This window comes from Triplophysa rosa, linkage group LG9 (assembly GCF_024868665.1).
Source record: "Triplophysa rosa linkage group LG9, Trosa_1v2, whole genome shotgun sequence".
Lineage (NCBI taxonomy): Eukaryota > Metazoa > Chordata > Actinopteri > Cypriniformes > Nemacheilidae > Triplophysa > Triplophysa rosa.
The window spans coordinates 3,869,743-3,884,741 of NC_079898.1; the positions used below are offsets into that span (position 1 = coordinate 3,869,743).

General features: G+C 38.7%; 1 protein-coding gene across 1 annotated transcript; it reads left to right on the forward strand.

The window, feature by feature from the left end:
* The first annotated feature begins 5,073 nt into the window (after positions 1–5,073).
* LOC130559247 (uncharacterized) lies at positions 5,074–9,340 on the forward strand. The gene is made up of 2 exons (XM_057342207.1): positions 5,074–5,317; positions 8,410–9,340. The coding sequence occupies exon 2, from the start codon at positions 8,459–8,461 to the stop codon at positions 9,338–9,340; it is 882 nt and encodes a 293-aa protein (XP_057198190.1). The 5' UTR covers positions 5,074–5,317; positions 8,410–8,458.
* The last annotated feature ends 5,659 nt before the right edge of the window (positions 9,341–14,999 follow it).

Consider the following 14,999-nt stretch of genomic DNA (forward strand, 5'->3'; position numbering starts at 1 on the left):
TATGCTGTAAAATTACAGCTATGTGCTGGCAAATATAGCTGTCTGTTGTTAACTGTAATTTAACAGGGATTTTTTTACAGTGTACAGCCATTTACACCAAGTCCTGCCCCTGATGCAAGACGGGCTAGCACTTAGCTGCGGCGTGGCAGATACGCATAGTGTGCTTTCACACCTCATATGAACGTCATGAAACAGATTTAATGAAAAGTTGTGTTTTTGCCTAGACTCCCTGACCCCCTGACCTCCTGACGGGGCAGGCAGAACGCACGCTGCCGCCTGACGGACCACAACTTCTCCTGATAACCATGCCCTTCAGCGGATTACTAGCAACTTCAAGGCAGCTGTGGTTGGTGCTAGACTCTGCTGGACACTGGCTCTACAGGAACTGGGTTTGACACCTCTGCCAGAAACTCAGCGAACGACAGTTTCCATGCAAAGCACGAGGAGGCTCCAGCGTGTGCAAAGCAATGTCAGAAGTGGGATTGGAACCCACGCCTCCAGAGGAGACTGCAAATTAAAGGTGAACCTTTAATGTGGCGAATATCGAGGTTGTATTCTTGAATAAACAACGCCCAACGCATCAAGCGCTGGTTCGAATTGGACATCTGTGTCAAGAAAGTCCGAGGATTGTGATTGGTATACACAAGGAGTGGAACCATTCCTCCTCCCACATAAACTTAGAAATGCTGTAAAGCCAGCAAGAGTGCGAGAGCCTCTTTTTCGATCGTGCTATACTGTCTTTGACAACTCGTAAACTTTTTAGAGAAATATGCAACCGGGTGATCAACTTGGTACTCATTCTCTTGCAATAACACTGCATCTACCCTTGTAGTGCTGGCATCAACTTGTAACTTGAAAGCTTTTTCAAAGTTAGGAGCGGAAAGAACGGGGGCATTGCTTAAAAGGTCTTTCGCAGCTTCAAAAGCTGACGAGCATTCATTACTCCACTTGAATTTTCTACTCGTGCTTAAGAGATCTTTGAGGGGGGACACTATCACAGAGAAGTTTTTGCAAAAAGCACGATAGTAACCCACCATACCGAGGAATCGACGTAACTCACGTTTAGTAGTGGGCGGTGGAAATTTTAGGATTGCCTCTACCTTTGCAGCGACAGGCTTAATAGAACCCTATCCTACTTGTTTTCCCAGATAGGTAACTACTGCTTTACCAAATTCACATTTTGCAACGTTTAAGGTAAGGGAAGCTGCAGCCAATCGACTAAAAACCGTACTAAGCATTTGTACGTGTTCTTCCCAAGTGTTTGAATGAACAACAACATCGTCTATGTATATCTCACAATTTGTAACACCAACCAGAACATGTTGCATTAACCGCTGAAATGTCGCGGGAGCATTACGCATGCCAAAAGCCAAAACTTTGTACTGCATAAAATGGTCAGGGGTCACAAATGCAGAAATCTCAGAAGCGCAAGGTGTGAGAGGCACCTGCCAATACCCTTTTAGCAGATCTAATTTAGTCACGAAGTTGGCGGCACCCACCCGATCCACACAATCTTCCATACGGGGTAGTGGAAAAGAATCAGCTTTAGTGACTTTGTTCACTTTTCGATAGTCAGTACAGAATCTGAAGGTGGAATCTGGTTTAGGAACCAGGAGAAAAGGGGAACTCCACGGACTATGACTAGGCATGGCAAGATTATGACGTACCATATACTCAACCTCCTCCTGCATAATCAGACGTTTTTGGGGGTTAACCCTGTATGCATGCTGCTTAATTGGTGTACAATCACCTACGTCAATGTCATGGGCTAACACAGAAGTTCTACCCGGAAGAGCAGAGAAAATCGAAGAGTATTTACTTATGCACTGCATCAACTGCGCTGGCTGTCTGACAAATGCGAGAGAGTTTTAGGCAACTCTTGCAAAATAGCAGAGTTACTAAACTTTCCAACCGAACTGGTTGGACCTTTATCCTTCTGGCCATCATCGACAAGAGAGTAAGTGGTTAAAAGGACAGGAGATACCACATCTGCAGCAGATTTAACCACAGCAGCATTTGTTTCACGGCTCAAATACCGTTTCATCATATTTATGTGACACACACGTCTACGTTTCTGCCGGTCTGGCGTAGCCACCACATAATCAGTGTCACTCAACTTTCGTTCAACAATGTAGGGTCCTGAAAACTTTGCATCAAACACAGATTTTGGGACTGGTAACAAAATGAGAACGCGATCGCCAGGATTGAAATTGCGAACAACACTCTTTTTGTCAAAACGTAACTTCATCTTTCCCTGGGAAACATCTAAGTGCTTCTTAGCCATTTCCCATGCATGATGGAGATGTTCCCGAAAAGAACTTACATATTCTGTTACCAACACAGGTGTAGAGGGTGTGGACAGTTCACTCAACAGTTTTAATGGACCACGCACCGTATGCCCAAATACCAAGTCTGCCGGACTAAACCCAGTCGACTCTTGCACCGCCTCCCATGCTGCAAACATAAGAAAGGGGAGACCTTCATCCCACTCTCTCCCTGTATCAACACAGTACGCACAAATCATACTTTTTAAAGTCTGGTGATACCGTTCGAGGGCACCCTGTGACTCTGGATGATACGCGCTCGACATACGATGCGATACCCCCAGAGCTGTCAAAGTCTGTGCAAACTTCTTAGAGGTGAAATTACTTCCTTGATCTGTCTGGACCTGTTTTGGAAAACCAAGCATAGTACAGAACTTTAAGAGAGCTTTTACGACATGGGAAGACTGGATGGTACGTAAGGGGAACTGCTTCGGGAAATCTTGTAGCGGTACACATAATCGTTAACACATACTGAAATCCGGTTTTCGTTTTAGGGAGCGGCCCCACACAATCCAAAATCAGCTTCTCAAAAGGCTCATCCATTACAGGTACAGGATGTAAGGGAGCACTCAGTACCTTTTGGTTTGGCTTTCCAGTCTTTTGACACACATCACAGGTTTTGCAGTATTCTGCAACCGAAGTTTTACACCCTGGCCAAAAGAAGTATTTAGTCATGCGGTGAAAAGTTCTGTTAACCCCTAGATGTCCAGCAAGTGGGTTTTCATGAGCAAGCTGCAATACTTTTTTACGATACTTCGTGGGCAAAACTATCTGATACAATTCACGACAACCAATGTCATCATCTGCAGGTTTCCACTTTCGTTTTAGCACATTCTCCTCACAAAAATACGCAATTCTCTTGCCAAGTATTTGCTTACAATCGACCGCAGCCTCAAAACAGGGAACAAGAGTGGGGTCTTCTCTTTGTGCCTCACTTAGCTGGTTTCTCCCAACATAACACTCTTTGTCGGGTTTTTCCTTACTGTCAGCAGGCTTACTAGTTTCAGGGTTAATCATAAACTCGTATGCGAGGGGATCAGTAGAACTCTCCATAAACGAGTCTGTGAGATTAACTACGTCGTCATACTTTTTCGCCTGCGCGCGCGTCACAGCACAGACAGGAAACACAGTCGAAAACTGTGGTGACTGGTCAGGTGTACTATTAACGTTTCCGTCAGTGGTTACGATAGGTCGTGGGAAAACTTTTCTGCTTGCTAAGTCATTTCCCAATATAACATCTACCCCTTCGATGGGCAATTCTTCACGTACACCAAGGCTGACACTTCCATTAACCAGATCAGAGTTTATCTGAACTTGATGAAGGGGAACACTCTCACACCCCATTTCAATACCACGTATTAGAACATCTGCACCAACATACGTTTTACGTGAGAAAGGCAACACCTTCTGAAGAACAAATGACTGAGCTGACCCAGTATCTCGTAAGATTACCACCGAGCGATGGTCAGTATCTGACAAAGAAACGGTGCCACGAAAAAGGAAAGGTAAGAGGGATTCATCTCTCACCCCTGACAAAGACTGTACAAGAGCAATCTTCTTGCTTTTTCCCCCTACATTTTTACTTCTCCACTCTGGGCACTCAGCAATCAAATATTCAGGGCTTAGGCAATAAAAACAAACGCGTCTCTCTTTTCCACTGGTCGTAGTATTTGTTCAACCCCTAGGAAAGTTCGTACGGGAAAATACGCGTGAGGCAACCCGTGTGACTGAATGTTTGTGGGTGTCATTTAAAGAACGAGCAGCGGGAAATACACCCCGATGTGTTAAGACAAACTCGTCTGCCAATACCGCAGCATCAAGAAGAGAAGTTACTTTCTGTTCGTTCAAGTAAACGACCACTGTATCCGCCAAACAGCTTTTAAAGTCCTCCAACAACATTAACTCCCGCAGATGATCAAATGTAGTAGCTTTACTCGACAAACACCACTTTTCAAATAACACCCTTTTCTCCCTAGCAAATTCTACGTATGTCTGCTTCGATGCATTCGCATGCTTCCGAAACTTTTGGCGATATGCCTCAGGGACTAGTTCATAAGCTCGGAGAACCGCGACCTTTACCGTCTCGCAATCTAGACTTTGTTCAATTGGCAATGATGCGCAAATCTCTTGAGCTTTTCCCGAAAAACTGCACTGTAACAGTAACGCCCACATATCCACTGGCCAATTAAGTTTGGTAGCAATGCGCTCAAAAGCCACAAAATACGAATCCACCTCTGATTCGCGAAAGGGTGGCACCAGTTTGATATACTTGCTAACATCAAACTCACTATCACAACTCATAGTCGTGGTGAAAGGTATAGATTGAGACGAAGAAAAAGTCGGCGAAGAAGGTTTTATTCGCGGGACCGGGACCGGAGTTCGAAGCTTTATATCCCGATCTACTTCCGCCTGTATAACTCTAAGTTTTAAATGCAGATTCTCATTCTCTTTTTGTTTCAGCTGGAGATCTAACTCCTTCAAACGGATAGCTAACATGGGGTCAGATTGAGCATCTTCATGTTCACTTTCTACCGAAGAGCCTCCGCCCTCTTCGCCTGCCTCGGCCGTTTGCTCGCCAACCGTTTCCTGTAACAAAATACCAGCTTTCGTTAACTGTTCACAAAGAGAATCTTTGATCACCTGCTTTTTCGCTTCTCTAGGTACCTTTAGATTATAAAAGTCTGCCATTAACAGCAAGTCCTTCGTCCTACACCCATGCAGAACGTCAATATTTGGGGACATTGAAAACTGTATCAAATCGAACTCCATCTCTAACGCCAACAAGTTCTCACACTTTACCTCCTATGCACAAGTGTGAAAGCATTAACAGACCTTCAAGACGGAGGGAAAAAAGTTTTACTCACCGCCTCGAATGAAAGTACTAATGTTGAAAGGACGAGCCCCCAATTGTTACGGTTTCTCTTCGTCTAGGGTTAAGGAACGTAACAAGGCCACGTGGAGAGAGAGAATGGCTGAGGTCTCCAGGTCCCAAGGTATCACACAACACACAAGTTTGAGTTAAAGATGTAACAAAGGTTTATTTTTCTTACAAGTCCATAGGAAAAGACTTGTGAAGGGAGAAGCCACAAAAAAGAGTCTTCCTACCCCTCCAACAAAAAAAAGAAAAGCAAAGACAAGGCACTGCTACAGAAATCAGGAGAGAAAAAAAGTTAGCCGTAGCAAAACCAAAAAAAGAAAAAATATATATATATATGGGCATCCCCTTACTTGCATTTCATAGCAAGTTAACAATATAATTTTGTGCAATAAATGAGAATATAACAATTAACAGATTTCATAAAGAAAACAAAATAAATCACAGAGAATACACCCGGCCACCGGCTCTGGGTTAAGATCTGACTGATTATATTTTTACAGCTTTTAGTCCCATAACTCAAACAGGCAGTTTGGGAGAAAATCACCTCCTACCCCCTTTTTTTAAACACCCTCTCTGTTTCACTACAAGAGAAGCTATCAACTCAGACATAACTTACAAAAAAAAAGCATCCCTACACACTAGTTGAGTGCTTTTGGGATCACACCCATTCTTGGTAAACTTTGACACCTGGAAACCAACAGCTTTTGGGACAGAGGAAAGTGCTTCAGTCTTTGTCTCTGTCTCTGTCTCTGTACTGCAGAATCTGTTAGGCAGACAGTGCAGAGAGAACAGCACAACTGGGAAGCAAAACACAATTGCATCACAACAGGAAAATCTTTTTACACTTCTTTATATACATACGTCCCAATGGACGTAACGCTTTCATGTTGAGTTTACATGCTTCACTCATGTTCTCTCTAGATGTTAATTTCATGTTAAGAAAACATCACTCAAACATGTGGAACCACTGTCCATGATTGAATTATGTTCAACCACAGAGCTTCTTTTTTTAGTGCAAGTTTGAGCTAGAAACCTATACAATTGTGTTAAATGAAAGTGATTTGTTCAAGTTAAGTGAACAGCTTCAAAAAAATATTTTTTGAGTGCAGTTTATAAAGATAAGTCAACAACTAATGTCGTTTAGTCATTATGGATACTGCCACCAGAGTTTTAGTCATTATGGCTACTGATACTAGAGTTGCTGACATTGGGTGTTAGATTTTGGTGCGGGTAAGGGGATATTTAAAGCCATATCCCCCACAGAAATGGGGTTCAACTGACATTAGGTGTCAGCCAATCTGAGTTTACCGATTTAGGTGTTAGGCCATAGAGCTGGGATTGGCGTTAGTGTCACTGATACAATTTTTCACAATTTTCCTGACTTTTATGTTTTGCTTTAATTTCTCAGCACTGCATGTTACAATGTGAATTAGTACGGCTAGAATATGTGTGTTGATAATGTGCATCACAACTAACTGAAATATTTATTCAGGTGTATGTTTACACATTCTGGGAGATGCTAATTATCCACATGTGAATACTTAACGTTGAACGGAGGAGACCTCATGGAATGTTTTTCACGAGAATATTTTCGTTTCTCAGAATTACATGCAATTTACAGGTGCTGTTGATTCTGGTGCACGTAATTCTGAGGAACACTACTGACTTGTTGAGTAATGAGCATTTTCTCAAGAAACACAATATCTTATCAATTCTAAGATAACATCCTGGGTGTGTACTATAAAATAAATGTTTTAAATTTTAACGGTAAATGATTTACAGTGAAGGTGCGCCAATTTTTTTTGTTTTCTGACATATTTCTACCACAGCATTTTATTTAGTTTAGGGTTAATTTTGGCATAAATCAGTAGAAAAATGGTGAGATACCGTCCTGAACCCAAAGCGATACATGAGGGAAAATTTTACAATTTGCTTTAAAAGCTAAAATAAGTACAGTTTACAAAATATGTTTAGAATTGTAGCTAGAAATCAACAGAATCAAGGACAGCTTTGTTTGAAAGTTTTTTAGTGGAAGTGAAATAGTAAGGCTGATGGAAACGGTGTATTTTTGAGCAATACAGCAATCTTCCATCGTTTTCCATTTACTGTATTGTTACTTCTTGTGCTCTGCTAAGTTATTTTCTTTTCATCTTTCTGGATTTCTGTCATTTTCCACAAGTTCAAATCAATCTACGCTGCATTTTATCTGGCCTTTAAAAGGCCAGTCACACCAAAGACAATAACAATGAAGGGAATGGCGGGCGGACAACAATGCAGAGGAAATATATCTTTGGGATCCGTTTTAGAATGATTGCTTTTCAAAATATCTTCTTGGAACATGATCTTTACTTAATATCTTCTTGGAACATGATCTTTACTTAATATCTTCATGACTTTTGCCACAAAAGAAAAATGGATCATTTTGACCCATACAATGTTTTGTTGGCTATTGCCACAAATAAACTTGTGCAACTTATGACTGGTTTTGTAGTCCAGGGCCACATATCATTATCATTTTTTGAAAAGCAAACATCCAAATTAAAGACTAATATACTACTTCATAGGAATCTGGGAGATGCTAATCATCCACTTGTAAATATTTAAGCTTGAATTGAGCAGACATGATGAAATGTCTTTCACGATAATATTTTTTCATGACTGAAGAAGTCAGAATTACATGTACAGAAACTGACAGGTGTGTTTTAGGGGGAGTAGCTAAGACAAGTGTGTGATATATAAGAGCCCTGTCAAAGTTCTTTAAATATCTGTTCTGTTATCTTCAGCCCAAAATCCATTCGTCTTCTACAACATTTACTGGTAGGGTGATCATTTATTAATCTGGGTAAATTTGACAACAACCATTTAACATTTAGACTTTGAAATACCTACTTTGAATATAAATAAAGGAAGGGACGGTATAATAAGTATAATAAGTAGGTAAAATGTTGCCGCTGCCATGCATAGATATTATTGACTTTTTCGTAACATTAGAACTAAAAATATGGTATTTCATAACAAAGATATTAGTGAGCCAAGGAATAAGTTTAGTACTAATTTAATACTAAAAATTCAAATGTATGACTAGTATGCAAGTCAGACTTAATCAATGAAATGTTAGCTACAGAATGAATCTTATTATTGCTTTCATTGTATTATTAGAAAATATGATTTTTTTCTGTTGTTTATGATTTCCTTATTTATTTTCAGAATTTTACCCAACTTCTTCAGTGCCAAAAAATATACGGAAGAAAACAAAATGGCAATGCAAATAACCAAGCTCAATGTTTCCACCTCTAACGAGGAAGAAGAAATACTTGCAGCCCAAGATTATAAGTTCATCAACGTTGATCTCAATGAAGGTACTGGTGGAAACCAGGTCCTTCTTTGGTACAAGAAAGAGTGCGGCAACAAACCTGTGACCAGGATCCAGTTTTCATTCTTCAGCCACATGAAATCTGGTCTGGCCGAGGCTGGGTATGAGGCGGTCAACAAAGATCTGAATGCAGGAGTTTGTGGAGATAACATCTATCTGTGGTACTTCTGTGGCAACACAAAACAAGACATTCCTATTGTGGACCTCAGCATAACCAAAGATGCCAGAGAGGAGCCTACTCTTCTGCAAGATGGCTGGGAGAGACTGGGCTGTGATCTGAACCGTAATGCAAGAGGAAACTTTATCTATCTGTGGGTGAAGAGAGAGAAGCCGAGCTACATCTGTGAAATCGCAGCATCTGTTGACTTCACTTCAGACAAGTACATGTTTGAACTGGGCTACACTCGTGTGGATGAAGACACCAATCGCAATGCTCGAGGAAACAAAGTCTTCCTGTGGTATCGGCGCACAACCGATAAGAGCACAGCGCTCACTGCTCTCAACATATCCACCTCCCTCCAGGAGGAATTAAAGCTCCAGTGTGAAGGCTTTAAAAAGCTCTGTGTTAATCTTAATAAAGGAACCAGTGGAAAAGATGTCTACGCATGGCACATAAAAGCAGGATGTCAATCGCAGATCCAAGCCATAGTTCTGCTGATCAACCCTAGGGCCTTCCTTGAGTATCAGAAAGCCGGTATCAACTTTGTCGACAAAAATCTGAATGATGGAAACAAAGGCTGGCCAATGTACATAGCCTACAAGTAAAAACACAGAGTCATGTTGCCATCACAGGAGCTTTTTTTCAGTTACCTAATTGATAGCACTTCTGTGTATGGCGATAACTACCGTATTAGCACAATTGTTTGTAATGTAGTAATGTTAATGTCACTCTTTAAAACCTATTGGAACCCAACCACACATGTTAAATTTGGCCTTTGTGTTTCTGTGATAATTCATTATGAAATAAAGTCAACTTTATCCACAGCAAATGCTTTGATAAGTGTTAATCTTCTTTTAATTTTTGGCTTTGACTTTTGACAATCCATCTGTGAAACTGTCCTTGTGTGAAAATGTAATAACCTTATAACCTGACTCAGGTTACACATTGCTACACATTGCTAACGCTACACACTGTAAAACTGTCAGTGAAATTAACAGTGAAATGGAAATGAACAGCGAAATTCCTTTGTTTTTACGAACGTTTATGGCAACCGCCTTTTTTCACTGTAAAAACTATTAAACAACTCCACAAACACTATTACCACCTTCCCTTATTACAGACACCACTGTCACTTTATTTCTGTTATACGTCTACAAAAGTTCTTATTGAGAATTAACACGTTTAGATGTCGATGGTTCTCGTCGACACACCGTTACGGTGATGAGTGTTTGCTTTAGTTGAGCTCCTGACTCCTTGCTTTTGGGGTTAAGATTTTCCTTAGTTTTCAACTGTATGTTGAAACAGATAGAAACAGGTGTAAAAAGCTATGCAAAATAGTTTTCATGTAGTTTTTTGTAGATTCATACACTGATTCTTGATGTCCGAGTCAAAAATCAAATGCAGGATTTGTTCTTACTGTTCAAAAAAACTCTTTATATGGATTGTTGCAGCAAAGCTGGGTCTCTAATGTATGCTCATTCAGATTCAGACTGTTATAACAAAACCCAATGAGAAACTACACAATATTAGAAAAAGTGTCTAAAAACCAGACAAAAGAATCTTATCACGTCTTCTTTTGATCTTTCAATCATGACTATGTTTTTTAAAAACACAATCATAGCAGCCAAAAGAAAAATGCTATTAAGCAAATAACGGGTGAAGAGCCAACCGAAGCAAACACTGATCACAATAACGGTGACTTTAAACAACAATAAAACGTCAAGTCATGGATGTTATACTGCAGTCCCTGTGAAGCAGAAGTGGTGATCGTCTTCCGTATTCTGACATATGGCCAAGATTAATAGTGGGTGCGGCTCATGTTTTCCACTGTGAATTGATTGGACGAATAAACACAGGATGTTCTCGTATTTTTACGGTAGTTTACTGGCAACCATAGCTGCCAGTATTTTTCCGTAAAAACTACGGAATTGTTTTGAAATGTTTTGTGGGTCACCACTATGCTGAAGAGTGGAGTCTGTGTTTAAGTCAAGGTCAGGCAACAAGCTTCTGATGTTATGCTGCATGTTGCTTTAATTAATCCTTTAGGCGCCAGGGTTTTTTGGAAAACATGCTGGATTTTGACATTAATATTTCAAAAGCTTGTGGCTTGAAAGGACTTAAAGATAGAGATCTTCTGTAAATTAGAAAAATGTTGGGCATGACCAAAAGTTTATGTGGGGTGTACTTGTAAATATACTCATCTAATTAGCCTATTATGATGTCTTCAGGACTTGAATTTCATAATATTCAGGAAATAGTAGATATTGAATTGATGTTTGAACTTATCTGCATGGTTTTTTACTCTTTGATCCTTATTCCAAATGATCAGGAAAAGAGGAAATCAACAGTAAAACTATTAGTAACTATAGTAAAATTATTACTATATTACTGTGCCATAGTAAAATGCATGTGCCTATTTTTTGATCAGTTGACCAGCTATCTGCCCAATCAGCTGCCTCTACCTCAAGCAACAGCTCTCCAATGGACACTACGACCACGTTCACCCCTGCCACCCCCATCTCCGTTAGGCAAAGATTCAGATTCAGATTTTTATTTATAAAGCACTAATTAAAAACAACCTCAGGTTGACCAATGTGCTGTGCAATACAATTTGACAATATGTAAAACAACAAGAAACAAAAGCAACATATAACAAAAACAAAACATAGCATAAATTAAAGTAAAACGATGATTTTAACTTTGATTTAAAAATATGAACTGTTTGTGCTGTTCTGATATGAGTGGGAAGACTGTTCCAGAGTTTAGGTGTGGCTACCGCAAAAGCCCGATCACCCCTAGATTTTAATTTTGACTTTGGGACAGTTAGTAGTCTTTGATTTGCAGATCTAAGACTACGTCCCGGATGATGTTCACAGAGCAGGTCAGCGAGATAAGGGGGGCAAGACTTGTCTGTGTGTTTGCATGTGATTTTCCCTTACCTTCTCCATTTTATATTTCTTTTCTTTTGTGTCCATCTTACGATGGTTTTCTTTGTTTTGTGCAGCTGCTTTGATGCACTATAAACTGTTAGAAGTTATTAAGTTATTAAAAATAAACAACAAAGTTTCTTCTTTGCTGATCATATTACAAAGATACCTAACGTTATATAATTCAATTGCACAGTTAAATTGTAATTATGACAAAGTATTATCATCGGAAAGGTAACACTCTAGAAAATATATATTTGACCAATGTTTTATGATATAGTAGTTTATGTAGGAACAGTAATTCCGGTCTGGTGTATAGGCTACTACACAGTATAACGATCACAAATTTGCTTTGCATTATTTTAACAACTGTGAAACATTTTCAGAAAGATTATTTTACTGACATGTTGATTATAAAACTTAAAATTAAAGTGACATCATGACTTATAATAAATAAATTAATCTTCGATTTAAGATAGACATAAATCTAGCCCTAACCCCCTTAATCATTTATCACAATGGGTAAAACCAAAGAATATAGTTCTGATGTGCAGCAAAAGATTGTATAGCTACACAAAATAGAAAGTGGATTTAAAAGGCAATGGTTAAAACAATAAAAATGCCAATTTCCAGCATCAGGGCAATAATTAGGAAGTTTTAATGGACTGGAGATGTTGAAAATCTGCCTGAAAGAGAATGTGTCTATATTGTGTTATTGCACAGCAAAGAGAATGAGAATATTTTGAGTGGCCAAAGACTCTTCAAGGATCACAGATGAAGATTTGCAGAATTAGTTGAATTTTAGTGTCAGAAAAAAATATAATAAAAATAAAGGAAAACTGCATCTCCATCACCACAACTTGTATGGGACACTGTTCAAGAAACAAATCTTCTTCTCTCATGCAAAAATAAACTCCACCATATTCATCTGCCATACTGGAACTTCAAACAGGACTGGGGTCTATGGCCATATGAAAAGTTTTTTGTGGGAGCAATAACACAAGGTTCTGGACATCTTGTTCAGATACATGGCATCATTTTATCAAATAACAAACAAATAAAAAAAATCAAAGCCTGACTTGCATTGCTAGAAACATTATAATGGGTCGTGGTTAGATCTTCCATCAGCTCATTGGTTCAAAACAACATCAAAATCAACAAAAAAAAAAGAGTCACTGAATACAAAATCAAGATCCTGCCATTGCCATCCCAATTGCCTGATCTGAAAAATATAGAAAATGAGTGGGGTGAACTGAAGAAGAGGGAGCACCAACATTTGACCGATCTGGAGAAACTCGGGTGACTCTCAGTGTATTCTCAAACCTCAACAGACTGAAAAGAATACACCCAGAGCTGTTTTTCTTATAAATTAACGTTGCGGAGTGTATTAAATACAAGGGTGCCAATAATTGTAGCCAACATGTAAGGAAGAAAAACTTTTTTACAATGTGATATTACCCTTACTTCAAATTGTTTTCCTTCAATTAAATGTTAGAATTTTTTAGATTTTTTAAATAAAAGATCGAAACGAAAAACAATGCATTTTTACAGCCTCTTTGCTCATATTTTACCAAGGGTGCCAATAATAATGGAGGCAAATTATAGTTTTCATCAAAACCAATACAAATCCATTATAACCATTAAATTAATTAAATTTTCTGGTAGGGCTCTATTGTTTTTGTCAGCAGGGATAGCCTATATTCATAGTTGATGTATGATGTCTTGAATCAGAGTTAAAGTAATGTACATTTTTTTGCAGGTTTATTTATTTGTTTTTTATTTTTTTACTTATTTTTATAGTTAATTTTTGTAGGCCTATTTTTTTCTTGTTCAGCAATAATGTACCAAGTGTATCCTCTAAAACGTGATCAACATAAGACCTGTAGGCTATTCCAAAGCATGTATGACTAACAAATTTTGGATGGACGGGTTTAATGTCCCCTAGTGGTCTTTTTTGGTACAGCATTTAAAGGTTTTCCAGAAACTTCATTGTCATTCTCAGATTTTGACTAGAGAAAAGACCAACCTTAGCTTTGTATTACAAAACATTAATTCAATTGATTATAATTATGCTTATTATAATAATTCTTCTGCAAAAACAATATATAAATAATTAAATTTATAACACACTAATTTATTATTTTTTATACTGGGAAAATAGGCTACAACGCAGGTGTGACAAAATAAATATTTTTTAATGATTGAAAAACTAAAAAGGTTAGATTTTTATCGTGGGCAAAACCAGCGCGAGACCCTGGTCTATAACTGACGTGTGTCCAGCTCGCGCATAGCCTGACTGACTCCGTCTGACTGGACCGCTGCAGCTCGCTTCAAGTTTTTGGTAAGTACTTTTTGAAACAAATTATTTACAAAATTCTTATATAAGTTACATTTTAAACGTTACCCCACTACAAATGTCAATGACCGTTAAAAAATATATGAAGCTAGGCCATTTTTAACAGGACACTGTTTGAGGGAAATCTGAGGGACCTGTACGTTTTCCTCAAAAAACCCTCTTTCAGATAAAACTCATAAAATGTTCATATAATTGGCTCACTGGCTTTTCCAGTATATGTACCACGTCGAGTATTCACCCAAAACATTCATCAATTCAAGGTATGCTACTGTTAAATGCGGTTAACTGTATGTGACGTCAATTGAGTAAATGTGATTCCTTATATGGAAATAGCGCCGTCTCAGAGGTTTTGTGCGCGCGCGGTCTCTTCCTCTCATTAACACACGCAGCTGTGGGGAGGGAAACTCTGGCCTATAGATAAAATAATCAGATTCCTTTTCCCCAATTATTAAATAGGGTGTCCAAACGCACTTTTTACACTTCATAATAATAACAACGATATCCAACGTTGTGTTTTGCACTGATGTCTCCACAGGAATCGAAATGTCCTGCCTCAGTGAGGGCCGACCGACCACACACACGCACGCACACACGCACGCACACACGCACGCACACACACTTTCTGCAAACTCTGCTTTGCACAAACTTGGTTTGGAAGATTTTAGTAATAATATTTATGAAACTGAATAACAACAGCACAAAAACAATTATAAAACATCATGAAAAAATGTAATAAAAGTAAAACATTAAGGCTAGTGTTTACACCAGAGAGTAAAATTGTGAGAGTAATCCAAGACTAAAAACATACTAATGTGGCTTCTTTTCAATAGGTGAAAAGTTTTTTTTAAATATTAATTTATTTTAAAAAATGATTTAAGCCATATACTCTCTTCTTTTTTCAGTGTTGATTATCATCTGATTCTGTAAGTGATTCATCTAGGATACTATGTTATTTACCATGTTTATAACATTAATTGATTA

Coding starts and splice junctions, on each gene's coding strand:
- LOC130559247 (XM_057342207.1), top strand. CDS start 8,459: ATGGCAATGCAAATAACCAAGCTCAATGTTTCCACCTCTAACGAGGAA.